At 41.2% G+C, this 12424-nt stretch overlaps 1 protein-coding gene across 3 annotated transcripts in view; it reads right to left on the bottom strand.

Moving 5' to 3' along the window:
• Positions 1–12424, bottom strand: part of LOC144687656 (mediator of RNA polymerase II transcription subunit 13-like) — a 275902-nt gene that overhangs the window by 134562 nt on the left and 128916 nt on the right. For all 3 annotated transcript variants that reach the window (XM_078554037.1, XM_078554036.1, XM_078554039.1), the window contains exon 3: positions 11673–11757. In XM_078554037.1, the coding sequence (XP_078410163.1) occupies positions 11673–11757 (85 nt within the window). The remainder of the gene's footprint in view (positions 1–11672; positions 11758–12424) is intronic.

Genomic DNA, 12424 nt, shown 5'->3' with positions numbered 1-12424 from the left:
CACTTAAATAATCTCTATAACATTTCAAGACCTTCCAGAGTACTTAAAGTGGGGGAACAAGCATTGCTCAGAACTCAAGGCTTACAACAGTTTGAAAGTGTAGGAACAAAATGTCTGAAAAGCTCAGACACAAGTAGCAGGGTGAGGGGAAAGGGAATCCACAAGTAACAAATATTGCATGAAAGCCATGTGTGGCCAGCTGTGCATTAGGACAGTTAAGTCAAGAGGTAACAAAGGCATGGATGAGTGTTTCAGCACCAGGTGAACTGAGGCAGAGGTAGAGTCAGGTCAGGTCACAGAAGGGGAAATAAGCAGTCTTAGTGATGGCATGGATATCCAGTCAGAAGTTCATTTCGACATCAAACATAACAAGGTTGCGAACACCCTGGTTAAGACCCAGACAGCTTCCAGGCAAAGAGATGAAATTGGTGACTAAGGAATAGAAGTTGTAGCAGGAACTGAAGACAATGGCTTCTGTCTTCTCAATGTTTAGTTGGGGAAAATTTCTGCTCAGTACTGGATGTCAAACAAGCACAGTGACAATTCAGAGGAAGTTGAGGGATTAAGAGAGGTGATCGCAAGGCTAAAGCTGGGTATCATCAGCGTACATGTAGGAGCTGTTTTTGGATGATGCTGCCAAAGGTTAGCATGTAGATGAAAAACAGGAAGGGGATAAGGGCAGATCCTTGGTGACACAAGAGATAGTGGTACAGGAGCAGGAAGAGAAGCCACTGCAGGGGATTCTTTGCCTACAATTGGACAGATAAAAATGGAACCAGGTAAGTGCTGTCCCACCCAGGTAAATAACAATGGAGAGGCATTGGAGGAAGATGGTGAGGTCAACCAGCTCAAAGATTGCAGAAAGGTTGAGAAGAATGAGGAAGGGCAGTTTATCTTTGTCACAGTAATATAGGGTGTCATTTGTGACTTTACTAAGAGCTGTTTCAATACTGTGGCAGGGCTGAAACCTGATGGGGGCATTTAAACATGTTTTGGGAAAGATAGGCACTGACTTAGGAGCTGACAACACGTTCAAGGACTTTGGATAGGAACGAGGTTGGAGATGGAGCAGTAGTTTGCAAGGGCAAAGAGATCAAGGGTTGGCTTTTCAAGCATAGAGGGATGGCACCCAGGACAGAGAACTGTCAACAATATCAGCTAACAGGGAAGCAAGGAGGAAAGTTAGGTGGTTAGCAGTTTTTTTGGGAATAGGGTTGACAGAGTACAAGTGAGTTATATTGACAAGATAAGCTTGAAGAGAGCATCAGGGAAGATCGGGGATAAAGAAAAAATGCAAGTTCAGGGCTGGGGACCTTGATCTGGTGAGCTAAAGGAAGGAAGAGAAGCGACAAAGACAGCTGATCAAATTGTCTTAACCTTAGTCACAAAAGTTCATGAGTTCCTCTTACTTGCAGGTGAGATTGGAGGCGACAGGAGAGTGGGGCTTAAGAAGATGTTTTGCAATAAAGAATAGAAGTCAGGATGATACTGGATATTATGCAGTTCTAGCAGTCTAAGAGCAGCACTCAAAAAGCTTTACATGACCCACCTGGCCTAGCCATGAATGTTTAAACCAATTGACTGCCACCTGTTTAAGTGCGTCTCCCTTAGGCTTACTGGAGCAGAGCGGAGGGCCCTAACTGGGTGAGAGTGAGTAATGGTTGTAATGATGACTAGGGCAAAGGTGGAGGAATGGGTGTGGTGAAGCTGACTAGTAGTTGCCAAAATATGAAAAACAACCTATAAATTACTTCAAATATAGCCATTGTTGCATGGTTTTAAAAAAACCTGACAGCTAACTTGCGCACAGCATGGCTCCATTAAAGCAATTAAATAAATGACCAGATAATCGGTGTTTGAGTGATGATGGCTGAGGGCACCACGATAACTCCATGCTCTTCTTTAAAAAGGCACCAGATAAAGAACCACTGAGTCCTGTTCTTCTCTGCCAAAACTGCTCACCCAAGTGCAGATGGGGCCTCAGTTTCACATTTCATCCGAAAGACAGCACTCCTGACAGCGAAGCACTCCATGATTGCTCACTGAAGCTCCAGATTGTGCGCTGCAGCCTCTGCAGCAGGACCTGAACTCCTCTCACCACCCGTCCATAAACAGAAAGATAATTTTGATTTGCTTCCCCTTTCACAAGTGGTGGCGTATTTCACAACGCCTCGGTTTTGGTGTGATCCAATTTCTATTAATAACCCCACAGTAAACTCTTGATAGCATGAACTCCAAACTTAGTTTATTTGCACACACACAAATGGGGGAGGAGGGCAGCTCCTTTTCACTCACAGTAAAAGAGGAATAAAGAAAGAAAGATTTACAGGGCAAAGACCCCAGAGAAAAGAATTGTTGTTTCACGAGTCCAGAATCAAGCCCTATGGTGTATTCCTTCACATAGGTCAGCAGGCTGATCTGACGCTGGATAATTCACTTTGCCAGTAGAGGTGACTTCCACGATGAAATAGACACACACAGATGAGTCAATCTTGTAGGCGATGATAAAGAAGGTCTAGTAGAAACAGTAGATGGGTGTCAGGCATTCAGATTTTCTGGGTTCCTGAGGTTGTTAATATTCTAATCATTAAAATTTGTAAAAAAAAAGGTTGCAAGGCTCTTTGTCCTAGCAGACTAGTTGTCTCCAGTTGACCAGCCTAGGTTCTGAAATGCAGATGGCCTTGGTATAAGAACCCTTTGAATATGGTCTCTCCAGCCCCAAAGGGTCATTAGCATCTCCTTGGAGGCAATAAGGCACGAGTTTCTGCGATACTGCCAAATAGCCCTCATTATTCGAGGGTCACAGCCAGACATCGCTTCAGCAATAATATATTATATATATATTTTACAAAAATATAGTGAGCGTTCTTAGCCCCATTACACAAACTTATGACACAGAGGCAAGAGTGCTACCAATCAACTAAGGCCGACACGAGTAAGGGATGGAGGTAGAATAGCGCAGGTTACAATTACATAAGTTCAAAAAGCTTTGCTTATCCATGTGCAGAAACAGAGCAATTACAACCCAGTAAAATAGCAGTTCAACACTGCATCTTCTGAAGAACTCAGAAGAATTCAATAATGATCCAATTTGAAAAATGAATGAACTTTGGCTCCAATTCCATGACTTACAAAGAAAATTATGATTGGCAGGTCAGAGTATGAATTTAAGTAATAAATTAATGCTCTAAATTCAATTTACAACACTTTCTTCTCAAAAGCCCAAGATTTAAATTATAATTTCTGCTAGCAGAACACTTTGTTGCAAGCCAGTGATTTAGTCAAATAATTGCAGAATCTTATAACTAACAGGTAAATTTTCAAAACATGCTGGTAACTGTGATGACAACAACAATTTTTACAGAAAAGGCTGTTTCCAGAAAAACCTCTGGTAAAGCAAACGTTTGTCAAACAGCTTAAGCTCTGATAAAAGCAAAATACTGCGGGTGCTAGGAATCTGAAATGTGAACAGAAGGTGCTGGAAAAACTCAGCAGGTCCGACAGCATCCGTGGAGAGAGAAACAGAGTTAACGTCTTGAGTCTGTATGACATCTGGGCTCTGAAGAAGAGCCATACAGACTTGAAACGTTAACTCGGCTTAAGCTCCGAGTTCACTGTACCTCCAAACATGGTTAATTTCAACAAATGAGAATGACAGTGAACAATTGCATGACATTAAGATTACTTTTTCCATCCAATCTATGCAAAATCCAAATATAGACAATACACAAATTTACATGGAAATTACAGCACAGAAACAGGCCATTAAGCACAAAATGCTTGAGGCAGTGTTTATGCTCCACACAAGCTTCATCTACCCTACTTCATCTAACCCCCATCAGCACATTCTTCTATTGCTTCCTTCCTTGGGTATGTATCTAGTTTCACTGAATGCATCTATTATAGAATCATAGAATGGTTACAGTTCAGAGGGTGTCATTTGGCCTGTCAAGTCCGTATCAGCCCTCAAGAGAAATTCAGCTGGTCTCCTCCCCTGTCCTTCTCCCAAAATCCTGCAAATTTTGTCTTTTCAAATACGAATAAACAAATTAGGAGCAGTAGGCCACTCGGCCATTCAATAAGATTATGGCTGATTTGATTGTAACCTCAACTCCACATTCCTGCCTATCCCCGATAAATTCTTGATAAACAAGGGGATGAAAGGTTATCTACCTCTGCCTTAAAAATGTTCAAAGACTCTGCTTCCGAAGCAGAGTTCCAAAGAGTCACGGCCCTCAGAAAAAAAATTCTCATCTTTGTCTTAAACAGGCAGCCCCTTATGTTTCAACAGTAATCCCAAGATCTAGATTCTTCCACAAGAGGAAACATTGTTTCCACATTCACCCTGGAAAGACCCCTCAGGGTCTTTTATGTTTTAATCAAGTTGCCTCTTACTCTTCTAAACTCCAAGCCTAGCCTGTTCAACCTTTCCTCACAAGGCAACCTACCCATTCTAGGTATTAGTCTAGTAAATCTTCTCTGAGCTGCTTCCAACGCATTTACACCCCTTCCTTAAAAAGAGACCAATACTGTACACAGTACTCCAGATGTGGTTTCACCAACGTCCTATATAACTGAAGCATAACCTCCCTATTTTTGTATTCAATTCCCCTTGCAGGAAAAGATAATATTCTATTAGCTTTCCTAATTATTTGCTGTACCTGCATACTAACCTTTTGCAATTCATGCACTAGGGCACCCAGTTCCCTCTGCATCACAGAGCTGTACAATCCCATACCATTTAAATATACTTGTTTTTTATTCTTCCTGTCAAAATGGACAATTTCACATTTTTGCACATTATACTCCATTTGCCAGATATTTGCCCATTCACTTAACCTATCTATATCCCTTTGTAGCCTCCTTATCGCTGGGAAGTTAATAGTGGGGAACGCAAAAATGGCAGAGACGCTTGATCAATATTTTGCCTCAGTTTTCACTGTGGAGGACACTAGTATCACCCCAATAGTAACAGGTAGTGCAGAGGGTATAGAGAAGGAGGAATTTAGAACAATCACCATCACTAGAGAAAAAGTACTGAGCAAACTACTGGGATTAAAAGGTGACAAGTCCCCAGGACCTGATGGCCTACATCCCAGGGTCTTAATGGAAGTGGCAGCGGAGACAGTGGATGCATTGGCTATAATATGTCGAAATTCCCTGGATTCTGGGGAGGTAGATTGGAAAAATGCTAAAATAACACCCTTATTCAAAAAGGGTGGGGGGAGAAAAGAGAGAGGCAGAAAGTAGGAAACTATAGATCAGTTAGTTTAACATCTGTCATTGGGAAATTGTTGGAATCCATTATTAATGCGGCATTTGGAACGTCAAAATGCAATCCATCAGAGTCAGCATGGTTTTATGAAGAGTAAATCATGTTTGACTAATTTGCTAGAGTTCTTTGTAGATGTAACAAGCAAAGTGGATAATGGGGATCCTGTAGATGTAGTATATCTGGACTTCCAGAAGGCCTTTGATAAGGTGCCGCACAAAAGATTAATACACAAGATAAGATCACACGGAGTTAGGGGTAATATATTAGCTTGGATAGAGGATTGGCTAGCCAACAGAAAGCAGAGAGTCGGGACAAATGGGTCTTCTTCTGGGTGACAAGCTTTAACTAGTGGGGTGCCACAGGGTTCGGTCCAACTATTTACAATCTATATTAATGACTTGGATTCAGGGATAGAAGGTACTATAGCTAAATTTGCAGATGACATCAAAATAGGTGGGAAAGTAAGTTGCAATGAAGAAATAAGAAATTTATAAATCGATATGGACAGGTTAGGTGAATGGGCCAAAATTTGGCAGATGGAGTTTAACGTGGATAAGTGTGAGGTTATCTATTTTGGTCGGAAGAATAAAAAGGCAACTTATTATTTAAATGGAGAGAAACTTCAGAATGCTTCAGTGCAAAGGGATCTGGGTGTCCTCGTGCATGAATTGCTAAAAGTTGGTATGCAGGTACAGCAGGTAATAAGGAAGGCAAATGGGATTTTGGCATTTATTGCTAAAGGAATAGAGTATAAAAATAGGGAAGTGTTGTTGCAACTGTACAAGGCATTGGTGAGACTGCGCTTGGAGTACTGTGCACGGTTTTGGTCCCCTTACTTGAGGGAGGATGTAGTTGCATTGGTGGCAGTTCAGAGGAGGTTCACTAGATTCCAGAGATGTGGGGCTTGTCTTATGAGGAGAGATTGAGCAGTTTAGGCTATACTCGCTAGAAGGTAGAAGGATGAGAGGAGATCTAATTGAGGTATATAAGATGCTAAAAAGGATAGACAAAGTAAACGTGGAGTGGATGTTTCCCCTTGTGGGGCATTCTAGAATGAGAGACCACAGTTTTAGGCTAAGGGGTGGTAGACTTAAATCAGAGATAATGAGGAATTACTTTTCTCAAAGTATCGTGAATCTGTGGAATTCACTACCTCAGAGTGCAGTGGATGCCAGGATGCTGAATAAATTTGAGATAGACAGATTTTTAATTAGTAAGAGGTTGAAAGGTCATGGGGAGAGGGCAGGAAATTGGAGTTGAGGCCAAAATAAGATCAGCCGTGATCGTATTGAATGGCGGGGCATGCTCGAGGGGCTGAATTGCCTACTCCTGCTCCTAGTTCTTATATTATGTTCTTCAAAACTTACTTTCTCACCTACCCTTCTGTCATCAGCATATTTAGCAACCATACCTTCGATCTCTTCAAATGAATTATTCTATTCCAGATGCCTCAACAACTCAATGTGGTTCTACTTCCTAACCACTCTTTGAGTAAAGAGGTTTTTCCTGATTTCCTTAATTGGATTTATTGTATATGCATGATCCCTAGTTTTGGATTCACCTACAAGTGGAAACATCTCTATGTCTACCCTATCCAACCATGTCAAACCACCCCCGCCCCCCCCCCCCGAAAACAAAATTTTCAAGACCTCCATCAGGTCACCTTTCACGTCAATTAGTAAGCACATAAAGATCAAAACTGAAGAACCTGTGTACAAAAATGTACCACTCAGAAAATGCAAACTGTAGCAGCTAGTATCAGTGATGCAGATTGTGTATTCACACCACAAACCACCACTCTTTGCTCCAAAACACCTCAGGATCCATGGTGGTCAGCAGCAAATTTTCTGTGAAAGACAGGAGGTTCTCTTGCAGGGTGCAAGTACAGAGCAGAAATTTTGCACTGCTTTTAGTGGTGAGGAAGAAATAAGAGAATTCAACCATAGTTTTTCAGCAGAACTGTAATAAGATGTAGTTTCATCAGCAAAACTGATTTTTTTAAATGGAAGCTATAGTGTACACCTAAGTAATCTCATATTCTAAAACGTGGATCTCAACAATAAGAAATTAATAGTGCAGCAACAAGATAGATTATTTGGCCTTTCATCTCTGCATCACTATCATATTTGCAAAGGGACGGCAAAGGACTTTCAAGTAAAGGGGTACAATGTTGGAATTGTGACAAGCCACCTATTCTAATTGCATCTCCTGCTTGTTATATTAATATGGGTTCACAAACAACTTTTGCATTCCCATTTAAAAGAAAAGAACTCTGTTTCGACAGTTTGTGGCAGTAAACTACAAATTCGACCAACTCCAGTTGGAAGTTTTTTTTAAACACACCACCCAAACTGAAATAAGCAGGTTTGATTCAATAAGTGTTTACCTTGGGATAACTTGATGAGAAACAATTAATCAAAAAATGTTGCATTAATAAAAGGAAGCCCAAAGTATAAAATGGCAACTGAGGAATTCAATTAACACATTTAGACTAATTTCTTACATTGTATCATTATATATTGCAAGATGTACAAAATTCAGCACAAAATATGGTGATAAATTATTATTTTGTGGATGCATTCTTAGTGAAATGTTTTGTAAACTACATACAAGTGCTTTTTAAATCCAGAGATATAAACTACCATATATAACCATGCATCAAAATGCATCACTAGCAGAAAAAAAAAGACACATGCCTTTTCTTAGCTTCCACCCCACCCACCCTCACCCCCAATTATTATTTCAGTCCCGGTGAACAAATTCCAAGTTAAGATATAATCCACATAAGAACTTTGTACTCCAAAGAGACCATGCATCTATGTTTAAAATCACTATAATTTTATGCTATGCTGGACAAGCAGTTTAAACATACATACATGAACACATGATGAAATAATCAAATTCAGGCATAGAAATTATGAAGCTGCATTTACTTGGTGCTTTTTATGTTCTCAGGTCACTCCAAAATGTTTCACTATCAATGAATTACTTTTTGAAATGTAGTGGCTTGTTATGCTCTTCAAATGGTATCCTAAGATCAATCCAAACTTGAAATAATTTGGGTAAACACTGATATGCCCAGGTAGCACAGTTTTGGAATTTAATCCCAGCATTTATGTCCATGCATGACTGACATTTTGATCAGTCCAAGTAGGTGACGGAATGTCAGTGCCCATGGCCCCAGAACAAAATGTTGGCTCACTGCACTCATCAAAAGTTAGCAGGAGCAAATCTAGTTACGTCTGTGGTTGCCATTTATGGACGAGGAAGGCCTTGAGTTTTCTGAAGTTTCAACACACAAAATAGCTGGCAGAGAAAAAACAAATATACTTTATATTCCACAGCCCCATTCATCTTTTGCTTGATAACTATACACCTTTATAAACATGAGTGGCAGCTTAAATTTTAAAACAAAAACAAAGTATCAAACATAAACAGCATTCAAAAAAGTGTGTTCCAGGGCTCCAAGGCACATATAAGTTGGTACTGGTCCATCCGACAGCAGAAAAATAGATTGAAAGATATGCATTTAAATATATCCTGGAAGCTGCAATGGAGAATGCAAAGGTAGAATAAAACAGCAGCATCAACACAGATTAAGTACACGAGCACTAATGTAGATACTCAGCAGAGGAAATGGAGTGAAAGCACATATATACGCTGCAACCGACAAGAAAAGATTTACTGCCTAGGGGATGAGAGTCAGGGTCTGGCTGATCCATAACTGAAAAATATTTTAAACATCAACAAACCCGATTACATAGAGTTAAACTGGCCAAGGTTGATTGTATACATAGACGAAAAGCTGTGCTAGTCAAGAGTGGGAAACATTTAAAGAAGGGAATCAAAATGTTGAACAAAAATATACCCATTAAAAACAAAAAATAAGATCCATCCATGGCTTACCAACAAGGTTAAGGATAGTATTAGATTAAAAAAGGTTTAGAATAGCAATAAGCCTCAGGATTGCAAGAGTTTTAGAAACCAATAAAGGGTAACCAAACATTTGAAAAAAAGGGAGAAATAGAATGTGAGTAAACAAGCCAGGAAATAAAGTATAACCAAGAGATTTTTAAAATGAGGAACTTAAACTAATTAATAGCAGCACAGAAAAAGTATTAGAGACACCTAAAGGGACTAAATGCTAACATATTCCCAGGATATGGCATTCATCTCAGTGTTCTAAAAGAGGTAATTGCAGAGATAGTGGACGCACTGCTCATGATTTTGCAAAATTCCCTGGATTCTAAAAAATTCCCAGCAGATTGGAAGTTAGCGCTCATCTGATACTGCTATTTCAGAGGCAAAGGAGACTGGGGGGGCAGAAAAGGGGAGAGAGGGAGGGAGGGCGGACGAGGGAAAGAGGGAGGGAGAGAGAGAGAGAGAGAGAGAGAGAGAGAGGGGGGAGGGAGCGAGGGAGGGCGAGCGAGCGAAAGAGAGAGACAGGGAGGGAGCGAGGGAGGGCGGGCGAGCGAAAGAGAGAGACAGGGAGGGAGCGAGGGAGGGCGGGCGAGCGAAAGAGAGAGACAGGGAGGGAGCGAGGGAGGGCGGGCGAGCGAAAGAGAGAGACAGGGAGGGAGCGAGGGAGGGCGGGCGAGCGAAAGAGAGAGACAGGGAGGGAGCGAGGGAGGGCGGGCGAGCGAAAGAGAGAGACAGGGAGGGAGCGAGGGAGGGCGGGCGAGCGAAAGAGAGAGACAGGGAGGGAGCGAAGGAGGGGGCGCGAGCGGGAACGGGGGCGCGAGCGGGAACGGGGGCGCGAGCGGGAACGGGGGCGCGAGCGGGAACGGGGGCGCGAGCGGGAACGGGGGCGCGAGGGGAAGATAGGGAGAGAGAGAGAGAAAATGGAGAGAGAAAGACAAAGAGAAAATAAGCAAACAGTGGACCACTGCGAAAATGTTGGAATCTATGAAGGAAGTCTTAAAAATGCCCTTAAAAAATCATAGTATGATCAGACAAAGTCAACATGGCTTTATGAAAGCATGAAGAAGTTTTCTGAGGATTTGTATGACTACAGTTTGTTTCGATTTCCAAAAGGCATTCAATGAGGTGTCACATAAAAATTAACATGCAAGATGATGGCTCATGGAGTTGGAGGTAATATATTAGCATGGATGGAAGATTGATTAATGGACAGAAAGCAAAGAATAGAGATAAACATTTGAGTTGGCAGGTTGTAACTAGTGGAATGGCGCAAGGATGAGTGCTGGGGCCTCAAATATTTACAATGTATATTAATGGCTTAGACGAAGAGATCAAGAGTTCCAAGCTGGCCTACAATACAAAGCCAGATGGGAATGTCTGCTGTGAGGGGGACACAAAGGGCCAGCATAGAGATTAAGTGAGTGGGTAATGAGCTGGCAAATAGAGCATAATGTGAATAAGTGTGAGGTTATTCACTTTGGTAATAGAAACAGAACATTTTTCTAAGAAGGTGTGAGCAATAAATTTTGTCAAGATGTGGAGATACCTTCACACACACATGTGGGGATGGGAGTGAGCAGTACTGATAGAGAAACATAAAAAATCAAACATTACCTAGTTCTAAAATAACATTTTATTATTGCATTTAAGGAGGGAAAGAGGTATTAAAAATTTTGCTGGCCACTTATTTTTAATCTTGAACTTTGTAAATGAATTGCTGGCATGAGAGAGGAGGGGAATCAACTTGGGAAGAGCTGTCAGTGAACCAACAAGGGGCATAGCAAATTCATCCCTCTATTCATGTTATGAAAACAGATTATTACATCACTGTTACGTCCGTTGCCTTTGGTGCTCCCCAAGGATCTCTGCGTGTGCACAAACAGGCAGAGCGCCTGAGCGGGAGACTGACGGGCACGCCCACACTGACATGCCCGCGCACCCCCACACAGACACCCACACAATGAGCTGGAACTTGCTACCTGAGAGTGGTGGAAGCGGAGGCAATCAATGATGTCAAAAGGAAATTAGATGGCCTCTTAAAGGAAATAAAGGATAGAGTGGGACAGACTGAATTGCTCTTCAGAGAGCTGGCATGAACTCGGTGGGCTAAATTGTTTCCTCTGAGCTGTAATGACTCTGACTGTGACTTTATCAAGTGTGAGAAGAGCTCAAGCAATACTCGATACTTGAAAATTTCTGCAGGCATTCATACTTCTACATAATTATACAGCAAGGTTACAAGTGCATTTTCCAAATGTTCAACTGTTTAAATAAGTGCTTCTCATCGTTGCAAATATGACAGAACATTGACTAAACTGATCCCTTAGTAGTGCGTTCAAAACATCCAGGTCCAGGTATCTGGACACTAAATACAAACATACGGCTAGATAATAATACAACACAAATAATGTGCTGCATAGTTGTTTGTACAGCTAAGTATGAAATACTGAGGGGTAAAATATTGATTTAGCCTTACCTTTCTAGCAAATTGTGAATGGCTTTAAACAGCAGTGTTCTGCATTCGTATGTGAGTCCATTTTCCCAGAGACCATCTTCTACCACTGGAAATTAAGGAAAAGTAAATATCTGGTTATTCATGAAAACTTAAATCCAGTTAGCATTAAAGAAACACCTTACATATCATTCAGTTGTGAAAAATTGGCACAATATTCATTCTTCAACCTGAAAGGAAATTGATTCATTGAATTGATAGAAAATAAAAATGTTTAAAGAAAGGCATAAATGCTATATAACACCCGAAAAAGGTACTTGCATTTAGATTAAGTTATTTTCGTCAAATCATGTTACTTCCACCTCCCTGTGGACTTGAGGGGAGGGGTGGTCCTCCTGATCAGGCATCTTGTGGTTCACAGAGAACTCCTCCCCACAGTGGCAACACCTGACACTGCTGTAAGGACTCTCCCCACCCAAGCCTTGCAATTGACTCAATTTCAAATCTTAATATTGAGGCTGCTCCATTGCAATTCAGTTAGCCCCACTACCCCACTCTTTCCCATTTGCCAATTTTTTTCTCCTTTCACGTAGTTATCCACTGCCCTTTTGAAGGTATTATTAAATCTGCATCCATCGCTCTATCAGGCAGTGCATTCCAAATCCTAACCACTCGATGCATTAAATAAAAACTTTCATGTTGCCCCTGGTTCTTCTGCCAATTAAATTTGCATCCTCTGGTTATTCGCCCAACCATTGGAAAGAGTTTTCTATAAA

This window comes from Cetorhinus maximus, chromosome 12 (genome assembly GCF_964194155.1).
Source record: "Cetorhinus maximus chromosome 12, sCetMax3.hap1.1, whole genome shotgun sequence".
Classification (NCBI taxonomy): Eukaryota; Metazoa; Chordata; class Chondrichthyes; order Lamniformes; family Cetorhinidae; genus Cetorhinus; species Cetorhinus maximus.
The sequence above is the reverse complement of the archived record's forward strand: the minus strand, read 5'-3'. Positions and strand labels throughout refer to the sequence as shown.